This window comes from Thunnus thynnus, chromosome 8 (assembly GCF_963924715.1).
Source record: "Thunnus thynnus chromosome 8, fThuThy2.1, whole genome shotgun sequence".
Lineage (NCBI taxonomy): Eukaryota > Metazoa > Chordata > Actinopteri > Scombriformes > Scombridae > Thunnus > Thunnus thynnus.
In genome coordinates this window covers 25096479-25120923 of record NC_089524.1, presented here as the reverse complement: position 1 = coordinate 25120923, position 24445 = coordinate 25096479, and the positions used below count along the sequence as shown (strand labels likewise).

Genomic DNA, 24445 nt, shown 5'->3' with positions numbered 1-24445 from the left:
ATTTAGATGAGAGAAAAAAGATTTAGCTACAAGTCCCTTGCATCCTTTTCTCTCTCTCTCCCTCTCTATGATCCATCTTGTCATTTTAATGGCATTTCACTTTGCAAACCAACAGCCAAGGAACACATCAAGGATTCATCTGGGGGTTGTAGATTAAACTTTGCTCTGCTCTGCATTATAGATTATTTTACCATCAAAAAATAACTTCTGGTGTTCCGATCAATCACCTGTTCTGCAAACAGAGATACAACATTTGATAAACCACTGAGGATCCTCTGCTCCAGAGCTCTCCGTCAATGCCCCTGTGATCATTTGTTTTACAGTTCACTGATGTAACCGTGAGTATTATGGTGTTGTAACGGTTTGACTAAGCGCCGGGGTGCCAGTCAGAGTGCAAGTCTGACAAAGATAATATTTTTTTTAGTTATATACCAGTCAACCCTACATAGGACTTGTGTCTTGCAGTACACGGCCCCTTAACAATCACTGACAACCAGGTATTTCAAAAGGCACCAGCAGACAACAAGAAACTCAAAACACACAAGCATTTGAAGTCCATCACAGTGTATTATGCTGTCACTGCTCAATACCAAACTCACAGTTCCAATTCCTACTATGAATAAGTCCTTATCTCAACAAAAAAAAAAAAAAAAACTCCTCTTCGGGATCCCAGAAAGCTAACAAAAATACTCAGTTTGAGTCTCAATACCACAGTTCGCCAACGAAAATAAACCCAAGTGACCCGAGTGTCAGTAGACGAGGGTCCGTTACGTGTGGGAAGTAAATTACAAAATCCTCATGCACGGTGATGTCTTATGAGCTGTCACTGAAATATCATCAAAAGCAGATGTGTTTAGATTCTGTGTTTGTCTGCTGTGTCAGTGGCATTGCTCGGCTCTGAGTTTTCAAACCTGGCTCTCTTCTTGTAACCTTTCCAATTAAAGGGTTATTTTGAAATACCGGCCGCTCCAGTCCAGCCCAGGGTTTGGAAGAGACGAAGATAGAGAAAATGAACTATGCTTCCTGCTCAGAGGGATTGGCCAGATTTTATACCATCTCCTCACACTGGTGAAATTAAGTGTCTCCATCCACAGTTCTCATGTAATCTTTCATTGTGATTGTGACAGAAAGTTATCTTTTCTTCTCCGTCCAGAACGATTTGGCGAGACTGCTTTCCATACATCTGCTCCATGTCAGGGTTGGAACACTTAAGTTAATGAGATCCTCTGTTCTACTGCAATCTCATGCCAGAGTGTCTGTTTGTGTCATATACACATGTAAAAATGTTGTAAACGCTAGCACACATAATAGCATTTGGACATTTAGTCTCTCTTTATGGTTCTCACTTTTATACGCTCGCATATGTTATATAAAAACCGTTATGGTGTGTTTATGGAGGGTTACAGTATCTGCTGTAAGGGCATTCATGAAGCGTGCAATAAAAACATTTTTAAATCAGTGCAACCACAGAAAAGGAACACTTGGAACTAATCTGGTGGAAAATTTGACCCATCTATTGTTTGTTATTATGCAGAGTCAAAATATGTCAATTTGAAACATTCTGAAGAACATCTGGACATGTCAGAGATCGGTAATGCGTGAAAATCTCCTGGAGACATGATATCCAACCAAAAGGTCGACACCCACACATCTATTTTAACAAATGAGAATTACAATTTATCACATCATGGAAACTAACACACGCTTTTGCCTTCTTTCCACCCTCTCCATCATCTGAGAGAAAATCATACTGTGAATATCACAATATTTTTCTATAATAAGTTTTTTAACTCCAATTATGGCCATAACTGCTGCTCATTTATCAATGGCAAACACACATTATCAATGTGTGTATATCAGTGCTGTTTTATGGCATTTTAAGGGTCCTGAAAAAGGCAAAAAAAAATGGGCTGTATGTCAGTAAAAACATTATTGCAACTCAAGGATTCAACCAAGTTATTTAATATTTTCCTATTCAGGTAGTGAACAGAGTGAAACAGCAGGTGTGCACCAACACATGCGCGCGCACTCACACACACACACACACACACACACCTGCTTTCCCCATCATGTGTCTGAGAGGAGGGCAAGGAGACTGACAGCAGTGGAAACTCTAGTTGAGTTCAGTTCACTCATAGCTGTGTAACTTTTTTTTCAGCGAGTGCTTCGAGACAAAAGCACAGTGAGAGCAGGAAAAGCTTCTCTAGCCCGCTCTGTCCCTGCCAGGATGCTGCTGGGTCACTCTGCATACTGTACACTCTGCTCACTCTCTCTCTCCAGACTGCAGCCTTCATCTCCTTGTCAGCCCGCCCCCTCACTTGGGCCGGCGTGGCCATAAGACACCTTTCCAAATGCCCCCTCTTGCTTATTTTTCCCCGTTCCCACTTCATATCCCTTTACAAATCTCACTATCTTGAAGCAACAAGTGAAACCACATTTCCAACCACCTTAACTCTTAAATCTTCACCCTGAACCAATACTTTTAACTTGCAGCATTAAACTTAATGCAAGGACACATTTTCATTAGGCTTATAAAGTTAAGCCAGACTGAACACGGGAGCAAGCTTGCATTTATAAATCCTTCAATAGCCTCTGCTTGAACCTGGCCCAGTGGAGTTAAGACGATGGGGCTGGAGTCCAGACAATGTCAATGATTTCCCTCTCAGTGAAAAAAAAGGCAACAGTGCTAAGACAAGCGTTGAATAAAGCTATTCACAGACTTTAATCTTTTCCATTACTCAGACAACATTTTACTACAATTGTTTGTGTCGTTGTTATTAAAATTAAATCAAAATGTGGTTCAAGGAATAATGAGGCCGGGCCTTGCCAGAGGAGTGTGTGTGTGCTAGAAGCTGAAACTGAGACAAGCAAGTGTTGCACATATGCAATAGCAGGAGACAGCCTGTACCACACAGCATTGTGCTGTGGTCTATATGCTGCTTTTATAAGCCCACAGTGGCCAAGCCTAAACACAGGTTATCCATGACTGGTGTCAGGAAGGGCCTAACAGTCCAAAAGAGAAAAGGGTCTCACTGAGGCAACAGACCGCATTACTGACTGAGACGCAGGTATCATTTTTCTACATAAATGTGATATGCAGCTCTGCGTGGGAACGCTGATCACAGCTGCTCATAGCACTGCATGATGCAGGGATATTAACCGCAGAAAGGCAGCAAATGGAGAGAGTAAATCCTTAAATATACATATGCATATAATTATGTATATTTTCTGTTTGACTATGTGTGTTCTTGTTGCATAATTTCAGATGTGAGAGTCCATGTATCGGTCTTTGTCACATACAATTTTAGATAAGTCACTCCTGAACCAACAAAAAAAAAAAAAAATCACAATATGTTTAAAAGTGGTCTCTGTACAGATTCAAAGGCAGCTCACCTCCGGCTGGATGGCTTTGAACACAGGAGCATCCATGAGTGTAATCTGGCCCTGGAGGAGACAAATTCAACACCTGTTAGTTAACTGCTATGTTCAAATCATGCCACACTGACAAAATATCATTTTTCATCATGCATATGCAATACATATATATTGCATAGGAAACAAATATTAGTCTTCAAATGTACAAAATCCATTAAAAAGGCCATTTTATCTTTACTCATAGCACTTTTAAATGTGTTCATATACTAAAGAGGAGATGTCAGATGAAAATGCTTGAAAGCAAAGAAGATAGAGAGTGCCCTCTTGTGGCTAAATCGGGCAGGCCAATGAATAAACAAAGCATTAAAATCAGATTATAGGCATCAAGAGGAAAAACAACTTTCATTTGAGAAATTGTGGAAAAATCCTGAGCAGAATTATTGCTCAAAACAAGGTAATTAACTAATTAAACAGAAATGTGACTCCTGTTTGTTCAGAGGGTGCCATGGAAAGTTTGTGTAGAGCCAGCCAGAGGAAATCTATCAGTGCCTGCTTGTCACCGCCAAACATCAATTATTACTGATCCAAACTCTGACCCCATTTCCTCTTCTACCACCCCATCTCCTCCTGTCTCAAGTCAGCACATCACATTTGTGCTTACTGAACGTTTCATTTTTAAACACGCGTGCATACAGGTTAACCAGACGAGAAACACGCTAAGAGCTTCACTTACTGCATATTCTTCAGGAGTGACCTTCAGCACATCAAACACAACAGCATCAAAGCTCTTCTTCAGTTCTGAAGAACCTTTATCACTGAGAGACTCTGAGCTGCTGCTCCTCTGGAAGACAACAAACAAACACACACACACACACAGTTCCTGTATATTATAAAGGTAACAACTGAGGTAAGGTAACAGAGAAATAAGAATTAATGACTGCGCTGTGAATAACAAGGTTATCAGCTAGAGGTAAGAGGTGGAGAAAGAGCTACAACAATTAATCTATTGACAGAAAATTAATCATCAGTATTTTGAAAATCAATTAATCGTTTCAAGTAATTTTTTAAGAAAAAAAATTATCCGTGTCTGCTGTGATACTGAACTAATATCTTTGGTTTATGGACCTGGTTGGTTACGGTCAGGACAAAAAGAAGAGATTTGTATTCTCAAACCTTAAATATGGGTATGCAGGGTTTGAGAGGGTTAAACAACCACAGTGTTGGTAGCATTAACAGAAAAGGCTGAAAATGTGTTGGCGTAATATTTCAGTAGGAAAAAAAACAAAAACAAATAATCATATACTTAAGCTCTCTATGTTGAGAGACGGAGCAGCATGCAGAGGATGAATTTTGAAAAGCGTTTGGAGAGGTCTGACGGGTGGGCGTGGCCTCACCTCAGAGACTGTTGCAGCGGTGGTGGTGATGCTTGATTGGCCATTAGGGAGGTCCATCATTCCCACACCATCTAGCTCTAGCGCAGGAGACCATTCATCATCCTCAGCTGCAGCAAAGCCCGCCTGGCCCTCTTGAAGGAAGACACACACACACACACACACACACACACACACACACACACACACACACACACACACACACACACACACAAACAAACACACACAAAATGTGAATAAACTTTGGATCAGCTTGATCATTATCACCTGCATGTAGAACAGATTGATCCTTCAGCTTGTAGCAGCAGCACCACCTTCTGGCTGAATTAAACTGACTTCAGTATTCTGAGATTCACTCTATTATGGGCTACTGACTTGACAACTGAACTGAATTCACCCCGAGAAAATGAGTTGAGTTGATTGAACTTGAGATGGCGATGAAAGTGTTGACAGGTTCGGCTATTGTCCCAGCAGGCCATACGGACGTACACTTTCACAGCCTGTCATTTACTACACAGGAGAGAGAACAGAACAGAAGGAGCTTAGGCTGAGTATCAGGAAGAGATCTTCTGTGAAAGGGGTTTGGAGAAAGCAGCTGTCAGTAAAAGCCACAACACTAAACAGCTTACACCCGACACGAGAGTATGACCTGCTGCCACTCTGTGTCTCAGTTTGTCTCTTTTTTCCTTTTGTCAAATGTTTAGCAGAGAAGGAAATGTACATCCTGAAATTCACCAGGGTCACTCACAGCCAAGCCAAGTTTACTCACATGTTAGTCTTCTTTTCGAAGCTGATCTGACTGACAAGTTGTTGTTAAGTGGATTAGTTAATACTGAGAATCGAAGTACTTATACCACACTCATGTATGCCATTCATGCTACGGTCAGTAGCATACAACTGATTAACACAGACATATAAATATGACTAAGACCTGCACAATACAAGCTATCAGAGCTGAAAGCGCTGTTTTGAAATGGTCTTTCAAATGTCAAAACACAAAAAGGTATTGAAAGCTTTAACTAGTAAATGATTGGTATTTTTCCTGATAAATTACATAAATTATTGAATCAAATCTCAACATTGTCACTAATTATTATGACAAAATATTTTGGCATGAGCATCAATTACTGAATGTGGCACAAGTGCCATTTTTGTTGTCTTCATCAGTACGTCTGACATTTTTCCTCACATCTCACAAAGTGTTAAATAATGGGAGCTGGAAAAAAAAGTAAAACAAGTATCCATGTCCATAAATATCCCACAACAATAGATTATTTAAACATTTGATGATCTTATGCAACATTAAGGTAAGGCTGGAGAGTCCGTCTACTTCTTTTACAGATAGATTGAAATTTTGTGTATGATTCTTTATTAGGATATTTTAAAGTTTCTGCATAATCCTCTCTGGCCAGGACTGAAAACAGTTCAGAGACTATTCTTTGCCAAAAGCACACAGAGACACTAATGAAAAGTAAGGAGCTGCTCAGAATAGCGAAGGCCAGCGAAAGCATCTCTGTGTAATTGACAATGCAGGCCTCTTTGAGTGTGTGTGTGTGTGTGTGTGTGTGTGTCGGTCGGTCTGTCTGTCTTTTTGGCTGGCTCAAGGCTCGAGCTGAAATGGCCTGTGCTTTAAGAACCATTAGCTTCCTTCCACAGCTGCACTCTGCTGAGCCAAAAACAAACACCAATACATCATGTCAACTTCTCTCACATTGTTTGACAGCGGTACATAATTACACTGGAAGCAATAGCCAGCCTGTCTGTTTATAGAGTTATACATCTGTAATTACCTTCCTGCTCCAATACCTGTGTATGTCTTATCCTTTTCTCCCTGGACAATGATGTCAAATATCACTTGGGGTTACAGTTGTCACACACACATGCATGCAGCCCAGGGTTTTTAAAGTTAGTGAACACTGCAATAAATGTGAATATATACACATTTAAAAGACATGCAAGAGCCCTTTCTGTTGAAAAGAACACACTAAATACACATGCAAATCAACATAATCTATAACTCTACTCTAAGTCAATTTGTAAAAACACTCATTTATAGTTTGTTGGATTCCATCTACATTGCTGTACATCTAACAAAATAAGCAATATTTGCTCCTGAAACTCTGATAAGTCAGCCTGTAATCATGTGCCAAGGTAATCCTACAACCCAGCAGGCACACAGACATTCCTGTGCTGCAACCACAATTTACCAAAACAAGCTGTCCATGCACAGACAAGGTCATACTTACCAGTCGTGTGTCAGATGCGCATAGTGCTGGAGGTGAGGTTAGCCTGCTGCTGTCTGTGTGAAAGTGAAAAGAACAAGAGAGAGAAAAAAAAGGGGGGGAGAGACAGAGAGGAAGACAGTGTGATTCTTCTGAACATGACCCACGCATCCACCAGTGACACACACAGCCAAAAATCAAATGGCTCGTCTGATTGGTGTAACAAATCATCACCTAATACAATAACAAGATGTGTAGCCAACTGTTCTTATGGATACTTTGCTGGTTTTAACAACCTGGTCATCATGAGCTCACTACTGTAAAAAAAATGAGGGGAACAGTTTGACAGAATTAAGCTTCACAACAAACAAATTCTCTGTAAATCTTCCCTCACACATGTGACCAGGAGAGCGCCTGTATACCTCAACTGCACTGCTAAAGGTATTTATGGCGATGATACTTATGTGGCCTCATTGATCACCTGTAATCACATTACCGTTGTGTGCCTGAATTTACTATGACCACCGCAACACCTACATGTGCTTGAACTGACCCCGAAACAGTCAAAAAACAAGACGTGAATCTAATATCGACTGAATCTGAAACGCTACGTCTTTCAGGCTCTTTCAGGAGTGTAATGCTGGATCTGTTTTGAACAGACAACCCTGGTCCAATCATGGCAAGTGTGCTGGTTTTGTTTTTGAGTTATACAGTAATCTACCAGGCAAACAAATAATCATTTAACTCACAACTTTAGTTCAGTTTATATTTTTATTAATTCATTCATAGCAAAAACTTACTTAAATACTCAAAATTTGTGTGTTTGGGATTCTTATACACCCCAGACTGTTTGCAGCCAACTTCATGCATTAAGTATAAACCCCATTTGGTCTGTGGAGCTCCGACTACTTATGACTCACATCAGCCAGTAGGTGTCTCACTACTCTAAGGGATGAAAGCCTGTGTGTTGGGACTGTGTGGGACTCTGCTCTAGACTAATGCTGCATGCTCATGCTGGCAGACAGTAGTTGGCCTTTAGCCATCAGGTAGGGGCTAAGATCTTCTCATCCGCTCCAGCTTGTTATCATGGTGGATAGGGGTACAAAGCTCAAGAGCAGAACAAACAGTGGATTAAGATTTCCACTCACCAAAGTAAACTTTAAACCTTTGCTGACATACGCCTCAACATTCTTTCAAAGATCACATCCGACCAAGAAAACACTGTCCCAGAGCTTCACCTCCGTTAGGTTTTAACAGCCCTGAGGAACAACACGTTTTTGAACGAGGAATAGAGGAATAACATCTCTTTGTACACAAAGGTAACAGTGCAAACAGCAGATACCTGTCTTTTCCACATGCCATGCTCACTGTAGTCATGTGTCACTGTCACACAGCGGAGCGTTGATCTGCCTATATAGAGTAGTATAAACATCCGCTGGCATAAGTCTGTTTCTGCTTGTCTCATGTTAGTCATTTTGTTCTGTCTGAGCTGCTTGTCAGCCATGATTCCCACAATCCTGGACCAGCTTACATTAAACCTTACAGCTCCTCACGACGCCCACACCTCCAGCTATAAAACTTCCTAAACACAGAGAGCAACAACACCCCCTCCTTCTGACTCACTATCCTCCCTATCCAATCCTAAGTAACCAGTGACCCTGATGTAAGAGCCCCCCCTCTCTCCTCTTGGAAAGATCTGTGTACCTCTGACAGTGAGCCGAGTTTGATGACATAATTGTACATGGTTGAGTCCTCGTGTTTCACTCACTGGGGAATATTTATACGCCCAGCCGAAGGAGTATAACGTGAATAATGATTAGGAAACGCTGGGAATGTCAGGATGAAAATGTTTCGGCATGGCGAGGATAAGACTTTAGGACAATTTGAAAGGAATTAGAGGAGGAAGTGGAGAATAATAGAGGAAGAGTGACAGAAAGTGGATTGACTCCTGTTGGAGCTCGTAGGAGAGGATGTGTCGCTGTTAAGCTAAATGTGACTCATTACACTGTGTAGCAGGTGCTGTTGAATCAGGCCTCTCTGATTCGGCTGTCTCTCTCTCTCTCTCTCTCTCTCTCTCCCTCTACTCCTGCTTCCAGACTGCTATTTGACATTCACATGCTGCAGCTCCAAACACAGAGGCACAGGCTGCCTAACGGGCCTTGTTACCGAGGGGCACAATGCGAATTAGCAAGTGTTTGTGTGTCGTCATGCACATGCAGGCGTATTTGTGCATGTGACAACACATTCCACATCCTGCACTGACCCTTTACATTCCTGTCCCTAGTGGCTCTGAAAACAGGTCTGAACCACCTCCACTCTGCACGTCCTCTGTCCTCCCTATGCCGCTCATCTCCCGTCCCTTCCCTCTTCACCTCGACCTTATTTCAGAGCAGAAATATGTCTGTACTGATTAGTTAACAATAAGGATATTTTCCAGAAGACAAACAAGTGAATTAAAAAAATGAGTATATACACTGCATATAAGACAGTAGGGCTGCAACTAACAATTCTTTTCATCATCAATTAATCTGTTTATTATTTTATTGATTAATCTATTAGTAGTCCATGTCAGACAATGATGAAAACACTAATCATTGTTTACCAAAGTGTAACGTCAAATGTCTCCTTTTGTCCTGACCAACAGTCCAAAACACAAAGATATTCAGTTTACTGTCATAGAAGACTAAAGAAACCAGAAAATATTTCACATTTAAGAAGCTAGAATGAGAGAATTTTATTTTTTTCTTTAAAAAATGACTTATGACAAATGGCAAAATGATTAATTGATTTTTAAAATAGCTAGTGATTAATTTTCTGTCAACAGACTAATTGAATAATCAACTAATTGTTGCAGCTCTATGAGAAACTGTTTGTGACGATGGAGGGAACAGTAGTCCACTATTCCTTTGCCAGCACACAGAGGAGATAATCACAAATAAATCGAAACACACAATACAATCTGAATCGATTAGTAAATTGATTCCAAGAAGCACAGGAAGTATTTAATAAATCACATCTTCCTGGATTATTAATCCCATCCACATGAATGAATGTTATCATCTGATTTGATGGGTGATAATACACAGGTTAAAGTGCTTTTAAAACTTTACCAATAGCCTCATCTTGACCAATTTGACAGCAGCTGTGCAATATGGCAGAGCTTTTTAACACAAGTTGAATAATTAAATTTTGATCATATATTATTGGACAAAATGGTGGCGGTGCATCACAGATGGTCCTATGTAGGGTAACACTGTAAGAACCTGGCATTCAAAGACACAGCACACCAGACTGCTCCAGCCTTAATCCCATTTACTTTTGTATGTGTATACATGTTTACTCACAACCACATTTCTGTCTCAACACCAGGCACAAGCTACCACACACACACACACACACACACACACACACACACAAACAAACATAAAGGATTAGTGTGTGTGTGTGTGTGTGGGTGGGACCAAACTTTATGTGCCCCCTTTACAGAAATGTATCTAAAGTGTGTAACCAAGAAAAAGTCACATGCTGTGAGCCTGAATAAAGGATCAGACATGTGAGATTTGTGTAACTGTCAGCGTTACAGAGTGTTGTGCGACAGAGACGGTTGTGACAGCTCTGCCAGTCCCTGCCTGCAGCACTGCAGGCCTGTCTTTGACACCTAACAGCCCTGCAAGCCTCGCTTCTCAATCTGCTCCCACTGTGAGTGAGAGCACCAGAAATGTCCTTCTGCGTCACGCTCACAACAAGACTCAGACCTCATAATATGAACAAAAAGTACATGATTAAAGTCCTGGCCTTTTCACTGCACAATCTTTTTTTAAAAAAAGGGAATAGAAAAGAATAAATTTCTTCCTTCTTTTCCACTTTTGGATACCTGCTCTCCGCCACTGTCTGTATAATGCATGCGCTGTACGAGCATGTGCATACTATTTTTGCCTGGCAGCGGCAGGACCTGATGTATTTGAAAAGCATGTCGCAGATGCACCAAAGTCAGGGAGCCAAAGTGGGTCAGTGTGTTGAGCTGAGCAGTGAGGGGTGTGACAGTCCATTAAGCTGTACCTTCTTTTTTTTTCCTCTTTAGTACACACAAACTGTCTGCAACCTAATTACACTGTACACCCTGAGCAAGAGCATCCCCACTGTTAGGAGCCTACAAAGTCAAAGTCAAAGCTGTCATTTTAAAGGCAATTAACTTGACATATATAAAAATATTGTTACAGGCCTCATTGTCTTAAGAAGGGGAAACATTGTACAGAGCTTAACCTGTAAACATCTTGTACCTTCAACATTAGGTTTTAAAATATGAAATGTGGGCCTACTGCAACTACCCTCATTCCCCTTTCAATTCTGTTTACAGGAACCAAAAGAATAATCTTACCTCTAACTTTTATATCTTTTGTGTATCCTTTTAAATCACCAGAGAGCTGGTCAGTAGTGTTTCAGTTATGCTATGCCACTGAAGACTAGATTGAGGTTCTCACTTTCGCTGGGCTGTAGTCAAGCCTGCAGGGGAGAACACTATTGATCTGGAACTAAGAGGGGCCGGGCTGATCACACACACTCTCTAATAACCTGCACATACACACAGTAACACAGCATGTGGCTGCATGTCACAGCAGTTCGATATACACTGCTTTCACTCAGCAGGTTGGCTGTACGAACAGAGGTTGGTGGGATTGACAGCATAGGGACAATGGTGTGTGTGTGTGTGTGTGTTTGTGTGTGTGTGTGTGTGTGTGTGTGTGTGTTGAGGGAACATGACTAACAGCTCACCATCACTTAACATGCCACTGATGTTCAGACTGTTCTGGAGGTCAATAATATCCCTTTCAGACAGTACACACACACGTATGCATGGGCCTTCTCAACATGTGTTTGCATTCATATAGTCACATTCATATAACCCTGCTTCTCACTGTTAGTAGTTCCATACACTTCACTGATAAACCTGAGAATTACATCAAATAATATAGATAAAAGTTAAGGTTCAGTTTAACCTCTCACTCACCATCTGTCTGCTCCCACTCTCTTGATCTCTCCCTCTCTCACTCTTGTTTCAGCAAGTTAGTTAAATGTCATTTAAACGTCGGTATAGTTGACGTAATTTCTGTTCCTGGTAGCAACACCAGTTCACCAAAAGTAGGCAGTAGAGCTGCAATGATTAGTTGAACTATTGACTCAATCAGCAACTATTGTGGTAATTGCTTAATTGTTTGGAGTCATTTTATTTTTTAAAGAATAGAAAAAGTCCAAATTCTGATCCCAGCTTCTCAAATGTGAATATTTGATGCTTTATTTAGTCTTTTATATAGTAAACTGAATATCTTTGGGTTGTGGACTATTGGTCGGGACAAAAGAAGTCATTCAAAGACGTCCCCTTGGGTTTTGTGAAACAGACATTTTATGGACCAAACGATTAATCAATAAATCAAGAAAACAATCGACAGATTAATCAACAATGAAAATAGTTGCAGTCCTAGTGGGCAGCATTCAACTCTGGTCAGGAGGAGGGTCGACTAACACGTGTTGATCAATACAGATAATCCCTGATGCAGGTTTGACCTGTGACACTGAGTCGGTCTGAATGGGGTTTAAGCAGACAGAGGCAGCTCTATTGTAGTTTGGAACAATAGAAGTTTGGAACAGAGACTGTTTACGCGAGTATAACTGTAAAAAGGGCGGAGGGCAAACAAAAGACTAAGTTTATAAAATTAGGGCTGGGTATTAGAGCAGTACTCGATACCTGTAAAAGGAATCGACCGAAATAACCCAGTACCAAGTACTATTGAAACTAGCGGTCCAGCTTGCCAAGATGCCACCAAAACATTTGAAGGTACCGAACGAAGTACTCTATTGTTATCTGTATCACTTTAAGGGTACTACTATTGGTACTGGTATTGTAATTTTTTAAATGATACCCAGCACTACATAAAATCCACATGCTCCATTTGCTCAAATTTTGAATAACTGTTTTTGCCCAAGGCTCTCCAACTGTCATCCCTGAACAGGGTGTTTCTTAAATTTAATTCTCACACACTGAACAGGTTTATAATTTTGAGGAATCACATGGTTTGCTGAGACAGCTTACACCATATGGTAGTATCCCTGTTGCTTAGCGAATATGGCTCTGGTTTCTGGCTTAACACACACACACACACACACAAACGGAAGTGAGAAGATACCTCTGCGTCACAGATATACTCGTCCTTCCAAGGGAGAAGCCTACATATCTGATTAATCACGGCAGCATGATGCCAAAGAAGAAAATAGTTTCATGCTGCCGTATCACTTCACAGTAAGAGCATTTTTTAGAAAATCAATAGGTAATGAACCCATTGACACCACAGACTTATTCCACCCCGACACTGAACCAACTGTGCTCTACCCTCTAACATACTGAGCCATCAGTTCATGAATATTTAGGCCTGTCTGACTGGAGAGAAGCAGGATCTAGTGGGAAAACAGAGCACCCAGTGATATCAAAGGCAAGGGTGCAGACAATGTAGAAAACTGTCTAAGAGTGCAAATTAAAATGATATCTAGTAGCTCATTTTGGTGCACAGTTGACACCCTTCTCCACTACACCCTTGGTATCAAACATGATAAATGACGACCTACTTATATCAACTAAAACTAAGATTTTCCCCCATCCATTCTTTGTTCATCACCAGTGCTTGAATTAGAATAAAAAACATGCCAGCACTCCTGCAGCTGTAGGGTATGTGGCTTTTACCATAGATGGTATATTCTGTTATGGCTACTGTACATCCCACGTGAGATCTATTTCTGTACGAAAATGCATGTAAATTCATGAGGAGCATATGTGCAAGTAATCATTTTTGAAGTTATGAAGATTTCCTTCACAGTTTTGAACTTGAATGTAGAATATATGATAATAAGATACAAGACTTGTATGCAGTAGTCATGTATAGACAGATAGAGTTTGGTATGCGTGTTTCAACATAACCAATTGAAAAAACATGACATTTATTGACCGAAAGATTTACAATGAAAAAGATTGCTGATAAAAGGAAAGCCATAATGTTTGGGACATTATTTCTAAAAGTGAAGGCAAATGAAATATCACCTTGAAATATAGTTTGTAACCTTGAGGGGTACTAGGATAAGTGTTACCACCAACAATGCCACATAATTTACACTACAGCTAAACACTGAGGTTAGAAACAAGGGAAGTTGCAGCAGCAGCTAAATTAAATGAAGATCCTTAATCATTTTCTTTTCTGAATCCATCTTAATGGTGATATTTTAGCGCTGTTTGTTTTTTAAGCTATTTGGCTTATTTTAGTTGTTAGTCATAGAGTAGCGTGTACTGGGATTCACCAGGAGATCAGGGTTGGGCAATCGTCTGTATTTCATATTGTTCTGCTGTCGTTACCAGAGATCACTGATAGATGATATGATCGCCTACAGCAGCAGATGGGGGACGACCTCTAACTTTCTCTGTGATCACTCACTTTAAATGTCACTATAGCCGATCTCACAGCACTGCTGCCGTCATTGACCTGTATGTTTGTTCATTTTGTCAAACCATGTAGTTATCACAAAATAATGATTTTATGTGCAGAGCAGAGCAATTGTAATGACCGCTGATGAAAGTTGTATTTATGAGCTGTGATCGAATTTCACTCTACTTCCGACGCCTGACAACAGAAACAAATTAATATGTAAATGATATTGATATACTGTATAACAATCTCTCAGAAGTACAGTCATTTATGATTTATTGTGTAGTTCTCAATTGAATAAGCTGCAAGGTCTGACAAGATGTGACAAAACAACATGAAATTCAATGTCTATTTGTCTTTTCTTCAACAACTGTGTTGATTTTCTATGTAGAATAATAGAAAAAAAACAACTTCTACATTATATCTGTGCTGACTAATGAAATGTGTTTGAGTTGTCAGTTTGTTTTTTTAAACTGTCACACTTTAGTATTTCATTTTGATACATAAAGAAAGCTTCATTTTCAGCCGTAAAGGCCAACAACTATAATTTACATGGACAATTAAACACCATCACCAGGTTTGTCAGCTGTGGTTTGTGGTGAAGTGCTGATCAGCTGATTCATACAGTACAAAAGACCTGATGGATGTTAAGTAGTAACATCAAATTAAGTAAAGGATAATCAACAAGTAGGTGATTATCCGCTTTGCAACGGGTGGTTCATCGCCTCCACGTCACGCCTTAAAACAGTTTAACGCACACCTGCAACGCACACCCGCTTATACAATGGTCATTTGCCAACAATATAAAATAAAAGCATTCGCAAATTTTTGGTGAAAGTTTTGCACTCAAAATCGAAAGGTTATGAAGCAGGAGCTTACCGTTGCCATGACAACTTGCCACACTGTACTCACTGCCAGCCTGCACTGAGGCATAAAATTCACATAAGGTGTCATTAAGCATAACCGCGGAGTATGTCTCCAAATCAGTCTTTTGTTTTTGGTAGAGAAAGTCTCTCAGTATATTAACTGCCCATTTTATTTATTACCTTTTTTGTCTTAATCTCATCCCTCTCTTCATTTAAGCTCTTCAGGTGTCAGTTCCTTTTTTCACTTGGTTTCTTCTTTTCTTCTCCATTTCTTTTTCCTCTGCTGCGTCCCATTCTTCAAAACTTCATAACTAGTAAGCTTTGACAGCTGTGCTCTTTAATGTTGCTATGGTTACAGGTTGGGTAGCGGATGAATTTAGAACGGTGATTAAACTTGAGCAGAACTACGTGTGCAATACACGCTTGTAACGCACACCTGCCGGCCAATCAGAAAAGAGTATTCACCCAGATCATGGTATAAATGCAAACAACCACACGCACACCTAAACCTGGTTTAGAGAGATCCGTCTACCCTGTTTGTGAAATTCCACTAGTTCTAAATCAGTGTCGTAGCAGCAGCTTGCACCGTGGGGTGTGATTATGCTTTTTTTAGATGTACTTGCCTCCCTCTCTCTTTCTCCCCTTCTCCCTCGATCCCTACAGGTCTCTGGGTTGATAATTAGAGCTCAAGCTTTACAGACAGGCTGTTCAGGCCTGTCCCTGCCTCTGTCTTTTCTCCTGGCACATCCTCCAGTGACACATAAACACTTGGTATACAACTGTCACAGAACTAGATAACACCTACAATTAACACTTTCCTGTAGCCCAGACCTACAGCTAGAAGCAGCATTCAAAATGAAAAATGAATAAATACAAGAAAAAAAAATAATCCTACCAAAAATCAATATAATGGTGCTACTGGTCTTGATAACAGTATCTAGTTATCCATCAAACGAATCCAAGAGAGGCTGCGGTGCCAAGCTTGTGAGTAGCGGCATGTGGCAGGATCCCAGAGCAGCAGCCTGTCACGTGTGGGTAAAGCACTAGCCTACAGTTTTTGTGTGTGTGTTGGCTTCAGCCTGATTTGTAGCCCAAATGGGAGCGGGCAAGCAGCCCAGCCCAAGTTCAACTCTGCTGCTGAAGACTAGGCGACCTGTGCATGGTGACAGATGAGCGGGGGAAAGAGGGAAAGGAGTTGAGGGGGGGGAAGGAAGCAGAGGAAGTGTGGAGCTGGCAGCAGCACTGATGTCTGTGGTCATTCCCTGCACGGACTATTAACAAGGAAAGGGCAGACTAACAATACAGAGCAACAGAGCAGTCAGTCAGAGCAGTAATGTTTAGAGGAAACTGATATGATCTCTATGTCTTCCTCTATGAGCCTCCGAGGACTGGCAAAAGTCAAGCCCATGGCACTAAAACCTCCTCATGGAGACCAACCCAAACACTATTTACTACTACGCAGTGACACTGCATGCCATATATGTAGGAGAAACTATCACGATATATTGTCTTGTCAGGGACAGGATTCTGTGATTGTGTGTGCGGACGTGTAAGTGAGAGATAAATGTGAGTAAAAGCCCAAACACCCGGCACAGTGGGCCAACCGTTGGATGCTGTTTTCTTGACAGCATCCAACATCAAATCAAGTTAGTAAAAAAAACAAACAAAAAAAAAACACCCAACTTAGCTCTCCACAACTGTTACTGTAGGGTTGGATAATATGACAATATATAGCCTAAGATGACAGAATTTCTTTTAAATACTTTCTACCAGGGCAGCTATCCTTTTAATATCTCTGGGTCTATTACACTATTACAACCTTAATTTGTTGGGTATTTAATTAAGTGGATTATCCATGAACATACATCATCTATTTTATTCAGGTGAGTTTCAGTCTCAAGGTAATTTGTGATACAGTAATATACTGTGCTACTTCAATATTGAAACATATAGTGAAAGAATTGGGACTATGATGTTAGTTTTACTCTGTCTATAATCGAATCACACACTGCCAGTGCTTTTCTTGAGAGGACTGCTGACTGTCTCACAAGGAACAATTTTCCACAGGCAGGAAAAATAAGCTTCCTCAACGCTCAGGGTGAAACACTGGATTTACTGTCCATGTTTTTAAAAAACATCAGGGACACAAAGACGCGCCCTTTAGAGCATTGAAGCCATTTCAACAACTGCTAGTAAATATGATGTATATTATTATATGAATCATATTAATAATTGAGTTTCTATTTTGTATCTTGGGATAATACTGTACACCCAGAATATGAAACTCTATTCATTGTACAGCATTAATGTTTTTTCCCAACATTTAAAAAATAAAAGTATACACAGAAAGCGTCTATAGACATGACTTGGTCTTAGAAGACATCTGTAAAATGTCAGGTGTGATTAAACTAACATGAGGGTTGGATGGAAATACATTTAAGGAAGAAATCAGGCGTCATTGTCACTATGCTCGTACACTAATTTGAGTGTCTTGCATTACATTACATTTTGAACAAACACAAGTCATCTAAATTTCTACAAAGCTGGCAAGTGAAGTACCGGTGGTGAATGTGTCAGTACAATGGTTACACAACTATCACTAACATCACAAAGCATCAGTCTGAATGATTTGAGGTAGAATTTATTGTACTTTGTATAGAAACCTTTTGACTAACTCCAGCTAGCTTTCTATAAAAACAGGCACAATAATACAGGATTAACTGTGAATGTTTGCTGTACACACTGCATTGAGTCAGCACTGTAAATATATTATCTGTGGTTTTGGTCACAGCAGATGAGTGCAAGGTTTTTCCTGTCTATCTCAATCTAAGACAGCATGTCTATATGTGCTGTTGTTTTTCCAAAAGCCAAGAAAGTTTAGTTAAAAACAGCAACACAATTGCAAAAACAACAAGGAAGTATTGAAACCACAGAGAACAAGTAATGTTAGAGGGCTGGTAATGCCAGGCACTTCCTGTAGTTGCTTTTTACAGTAAAAGCCTTACATTGAATAGGATTATGCCTGGCTTTTATTGTGGTAGTCACTGGTTGCTTTGTCTAAATTTACATTTTCATAATAAACTTTCCTAAGATTCCCACCCCTAGTATTTGTCCTCCCAAACTACAACGTTGGTGAAACCATGCTGATGCCCAGTGTTCAGGTGTTTTAAAGCAGGCGTGTTCATTCAACTGACTTTCCTCCAATTATGAGGTTTTGTGAGTCACACTTTAAAAAAGAAGAACATTATTTATTTAACATATAAGTTCCTCATTGTTTACAAGACACAATATGCGTGTGTCCTTTGTTTCTATGAGAACATCATGGTCAACACAACTTCCCTCTCTTTGAGTTAAAGTCACTGCATATCAATAGGACATCAGCAAACAGATGGTGTTTGAGCAAAACAGTCTTATCTCCATCTCTGTCTGCCACTCAAAATATGGTTCTCTCACCTTCACATTGATGATAGCACAAAGAGGGACACACAGCATGTCCCGGGGTTAGTTCCGGGTGGGCCCTGAGGGCTTTTGAACGAGACACAGACTTAAGAGATATGGCATGCTGCAACCTGACAAACCGTACAATTATGTGAGAGCAAAACACACACAAAAACACACCCAAACAACCACACTTCTCGAATAACAATACCTTCTTTCTAGAAATGACAAACTCTCAACGTACAACCACAGGAAACTCGCTTATGGCGGAGACTAGTCAACAAACCCCCTAACTGTAAAAGCCTGCTCCTATCAACCAAAGCACATGCCCTCTTAATCTTTTTTCAACAAACACACTTCATTTGATCCCAGCTGCTCATGTTGTAGCCATCTTGTGGTAAACTCGCTTGCTTGTTGGTCCTGCCAAGGTCAATACTGCAGCCAAACAGGGACTGAGATACAATATATTAAGAGGTAGTTTTATCAGGTAGAATGAGATAAGACAAAGTCAGGGAGCAGCTCTATGGAAAAACAGAACGAGTCTTTCTCAGCCTGCTATACTGTAGATCTCTCTGTGATTTGAAAGTACAAATCCTCAAGTCATCCATCCCTCATATATAACAGTGAAATCTACAGGGCATCTCCTGTCTCTGTAACAATGAGTTCATCTCCCTCCAGCAAGTTATTCTGTCCTCTTTTAGGTTGGCCTACTCAGCTGAAATACTGAAATAGCAGCGCACCAGCCAATGCTGAAATACTCCACAGTGTCTTTAAAAGCAACCGTGGGCTACCTCCTGTTAGTCTAATATCCTGTGTGTGAATATGAGGTTTGTACAGCAAAGTTTTTATTAAGACAAATATGGACTTGGCTATGAATATAACTCAGTATTGCAGATACTGTTAACTTTAACCTTTGATCGTTTACTTTAGTTTATTTTTGATCCACGTCACTTTGAACCTGCTTAACTGAGCAAGACTGAGATAACAGGCCTCCCATACGGCTTAACACACGCTCGCACACACAGTGCTGCATGCATGACTTCCCCTAACTTGGCATTGCTCTGCCTCCAGGGCCTGATAAAATGGCCAATTACAGCTTAAAAAACAAAGGGAGCGCAACCAAGACAGAAAAGCAAAGGGACAAAAGAGTAGGAAAGGGACAAGAGGAAGAAGGAGTTTGTGATCAAAGTGTGTCCACTCACAACACTTGTTGTTCAGGATAGGAGCCAAAGCAACAGTCATACTGTCACCCAAAGCTGGTCAAAGGGACGTGAACCAACCACACACACACACACACAGTTGTTTGCTCATGAGAGAGAGTTCACTAGGTCAGAGGTCACATGGGAGAATAAAACATGACACCCACACACTGAGGTCAAGGGAAAAAAAACAAAACAAGAAGAGATATGGGGAAGGGAAAAAAGCAAAAATTGTGAAATCCTCTAAGAAAGTGAAACTGGACCAATGTAACGTCTTGGCTCAAAGCAAAAGGAAAAACAAAAGCAACAGGCGATGAAAAGAGACAGAGATTTTGCCTAATCTGGACATAGCAGCCTCTCTCTTACTAATATGGTGGGTACTTACTATTACCATCTGATAGCAGCTATGAAAGATTGATTCTTTCATCCTTCTCTCACAAGGCAGAACAATGTTACACTGTGTGCTTCTTCCAGTTAGGGTGTGTGTGTTAGAGAGAGAGAGAGAGAGAGAGCCTGCATCGAATGGAAGAGGAGCAACAGCTGAGACTTGGGAAACAGCTGTATCTCTTCAATGCCTGCACTGCTCCCCTCCCCCTCTCTCCCTCTCTCCCTGAATGAGCCCCTCACACCCCTCTCTGATCCTCCTCTCCCACAGAGCAGCATGGCCAGGGGCTACGCTGTCTGTGTGCACAAAGACACACAAATTACAGTACGTGCACGAGTTACACAGACACCATCGGTACAAGCCTCTGTTCTACTCTCAGAAGACAAGTACAGACAGGATGCTACCAAACATTCATCTATTGACTAAAAATAGGAAAGACGTTGCCCTCCCTCTTCCCAAATCCTTCAAGTCCTCCTTGCTTTACCAGACCCTTACTATGAGACAAAAGGAAACTATCTTCAGATTATCCTTTGAAAAACAAAGCAGAATCAAATTTAGGCCTGCTCCTCAAGTATTTCTGGGTACACTGTCAGTTTATAGTCTTTTACTGTTGCAAAATCTGTAGTATATACTACACATTACTAGGGCTGCCCCCTACTAGTCAACTAAATATTAGTCTTAGTCGACCAAGTTTTCACTGGTTGGTTGGTTGCACCTGTCAAAATTAGGTCAAAACATTCTGGCTGGACCGTGTATGAAATCCTAGAGAGCTTTTAATTGAAATGACCGACACGGGAAGTGGCGACACACGTTTACACGGCTGGTCCCTGCAGTTATGAGATAGTTATGAGATAGTTAGTTACTATGTCGGGCAGGAAATCCAAAGTGCAGGATCATTTTGAGAAGGTAAAGGACGACCCCGAGAACTGCAGGCAAATATTCCCCTGTCATTCATTAACCTCAAACATGATTTATCATCTGAAACATGTAAGTAACGTTAGCCTGACATTAGCCACTTAGCATGGCCGTTCTAACGTTGGATAGCCTAGATAAACAGTATATATTGTCATTAAACGTGCAATGACTAGTCAACTAATGCCTTGAACTAACAACTACTAGTTGACTAAGAAAATCTTGTATGTGTATATTAGGGGCAGCCCTAATATACACATTTTGGACTTTTCTCTAGGTGAGTATCCTTAAACTTGTTTTTGTACTCACATGAAAGGACATATGACAGTAAAGCTGAATTAAAATATTGCGAAAAAGGAAAATAATGCTGTTAATAAACGTCCAGTTTGCCAATTTGACAGTTGGTGACATACAGTGTGTAACTGAAGGCATGCGAGCGTGAGAGTCTGTATGCAAGTCAAGACCCGACCTGTGGGAGCGTAACAAAGGCAACAGGAAACAGGTTGTCTCGGTCGCACAGATCTAAACGGATGACACAAGAGAAAAACACATTTGGTTAAGAAGTGAATCATCACCATTCATTCAACAAAGGAGGTAAAAGGAGAGACAAGAGCAGAACAGGTGGGGAGAATAAGGCCTCATATTCATACACTTTGTACTTCAGGCCAAAAAGCCCACAGAGTGCCGGTCTGATGTGGAGGAGAGACTTAAAAAGAACATTTGTGGGAGAACAAGAGAGCAAAAGCAAGAAAGAGAGGTGGAATCATGTTCTCTGTATGTGATCTATTGTCTTTGGCAGGGTTCAGGACCAAGTTCACAAGTTTCCATGATATAGCCGAGGCTCAGCTCTCAGTGTAGCTCTCGAGCCAAGACACTCAGGATTCAGACAGATAGATGAGGCTGTGTGCTGAAACCATGAAGCCTCGTCTCCGGCACCTGATATAGACCGGCGGATCAGAACAATATGCAAGGGAAGTGGAAGGGTGCGGCTTTTGTCTGTTTATGTACAATTCAAACAGAATTGGGAGTATGGTTTGTATGCAAGCACAGTTTTCACTGCCTGGTCCTCATTCTGTATCTTCACAACAAAACAATCGTCTCACAAAATCTTGGCATGTTGCTGTCTCACTCTGGAGTCTGTTAATCCACATTTAGACCTCAAGTGAAACATCCTCTAGTGAGAATATTCCAGATATGCAGAGCAAAATGCCACATGACACAGCAGGCCAGCCTCAAGGTGTCATGTGGAACGGGACCCTCATAGCTGACATTCTGCATGCCTTAAAGGCTGGGCCCTTTTACTACAACCCTGTCCGTGAATTCACCTTTGACCCCTAACCTTATAACCCCAAACACCTACGACCTGACTCACCAAGTCTAGCTAACACCTATCAGTTCCGACCTTAAAAATAGGTAGATTAAAACAAAAGCATATGCACATACATAGATGCACAAAGATGAAAAGACATGCGAGTTAAGCGGAAAATCTTACCACACAAGTGAGGCAGTGGCAGCATCGAATGAGCGGGGAAACGGCAACTCTACAACCTTGTCTGACACCATGCCGTAAAATATTAAGATTATACTGAATGCTCTCTCTTACCACTGACGGATGGACATCGCTGGCCATATATGCTTATGACAGTTACAGTAAATTGTATCTCCGACAAATTACAGTATATGGGTTGTGTTCGAATTAATTTTAAACAAATTACCTGCTTGAATTTGTTCAAATGCGATTTTTGGAAAATGTGACAGCCCCAATACAGACATCTTTCCACTTTCATAGGATCTGTTTTAAGTCAGAGGGAGTGTGCGGCGGACAAAGCTTCTGACAAATGGTAGAAGCTGGTCAGGATTGCTGAACAGGTTCGCTGTCATTTGGCAGATAGTATTTTTATTTCAAGTAGTGGTACTCTGCTTTTGTAATCGCTCTTCTTTCTCTAGTTTCAACTAGTAAAGCCTAGAAACAATTTTGCTGATGAAGGTTTAGATCAATAATTCAACACTAGCTGCAACTACATAACAACATACACACACATGCACAGTCACATGAGCTTGACCAAGAATCACACAGGGAAGCCCCAGGGGTTCCTCAAATGTTTGACTAGTCAGCCAAACACATTGTCTACACAGGGTGTGTACCAAATGTTAGCAGAGCAGCAGCAGAAGCTCAACACACAATCACTGTAGTTAAGCACGTCAAACTAAAGAAAATAGGCTTGAAGTGTATAAATGCTCTTTGGGTTGTAATTATGCCTCCTGTGTAGACAAGCTGTAATGCTGAATTCAAACCTGTCATAAGCTCCACTCCAGAACATGTTAGGAGCATCTCAGTTACATCAAAAACCAAAATGGCTCACACAAATGAAAACTAGCCCCTTTTTCACAGCCTGTTCAAGGCGTGAATGCTGCTCCTTTATTCCGCCTCGCTGTTCTGTATAAAAAAGGTACAGACACAGAGTGGGGGGGCAGAGTTACTCCGCCAGTAAGCCAGCTACGGAGGTAGTCACAGAGCCGAATCGACATCTTTGTAAAAGGGACAGCCAGCGTGGCGGGACAGGGAGCTGACAGGGAGCTGATGCTGTGTTGTGTTACACGACTCTGAATCCAGAAGGCCGGCATGCTATTTAAAAGTACACACAGGGGCGGCATTATGCCGGCTTTGTTCGATTCAATGTAGAAAAGCAAAGGCAGCTTAATGACGGATCTTCTTTATGGCTGTAATGCAGGATCTCTGTATAAAAGAGCCTATTATGTTCATTAGATTGTTAAATCAATAGTCTGCTTAGACTTCCACCGCCCATCTCTAGAAATGTTGCGACATGTAAATATCCATGCATTACAAGTGCCCAGTGTCACAACAAATCCTGTTTCCAGCTGCATGTTCAGGTTAATAAAGGACCAATGAAATAAACATCAACAGGCTGACAAGGCCACAGACTGGGTGGCAGTCACAGTGAAGGAGCAATTATGACTGATAAGGTTGAAGGAGAGCTGCCACTTGATTCATAGCTCAGTTATGGCTCAGCACAGCGCCATACTACCATGAATAGTTTACAAGTAGGGCTTGAGATCAAATTAGCACCAAGTCTCCAAGACTATCACGTACCAAAAGTTGGCCCAAAATGTTTATTCAGGGTATTGGCTTTGTTCACTTTGTGTTCAGATATTTCCTGATTTAAACCATA

General features: G+C 40.9%; 1 protein-coding gene across 9 annotated transcripts in view; it reads right to left on the bottom strand.

Annotated features, from left to right (window-relative positions):
- ralgps2 (Ral GEF with PH domain and SH3 binding motif 2) overlaps positions 1-24445 on the bottom strand; it is an 82150-nt gene that overhangs the window by 52936 nt on the left and 4769 nt on the right. For 2 of the 9 annotated variants that reach the window (XM_067597438.1, XM_067597440.1), the window contains exons 2-6: positions 7013-7065; positions 5164-5276; positions 4770-4900; positions 4109-4216; positions 3394-3444 (exon numbers count right to left, since the gene is read on the bottom strand). In XM_067597438.1, the coding sequence (XP_067453539.1) occupies positions 3394-3444; positions 4109-4216; positions 4770-4900; positions 5164-5245 (372 nt within the window). In that variant the 5' untranslated portion in view covers positions 5246-5276; positions 7013-7065. Of the gene's footprint in view, positions 1-3393; positions 3445-4108; positions 4217-4769; positions 4901-5141; positions 5277-7012; positions 7066-24445 lie in introns of those variants that run through there. The other 7 variants (XM_067597439.1, XM_067597441.1, XM_067597444.1 and 4 more) reach the window with 7 other exon arrangements.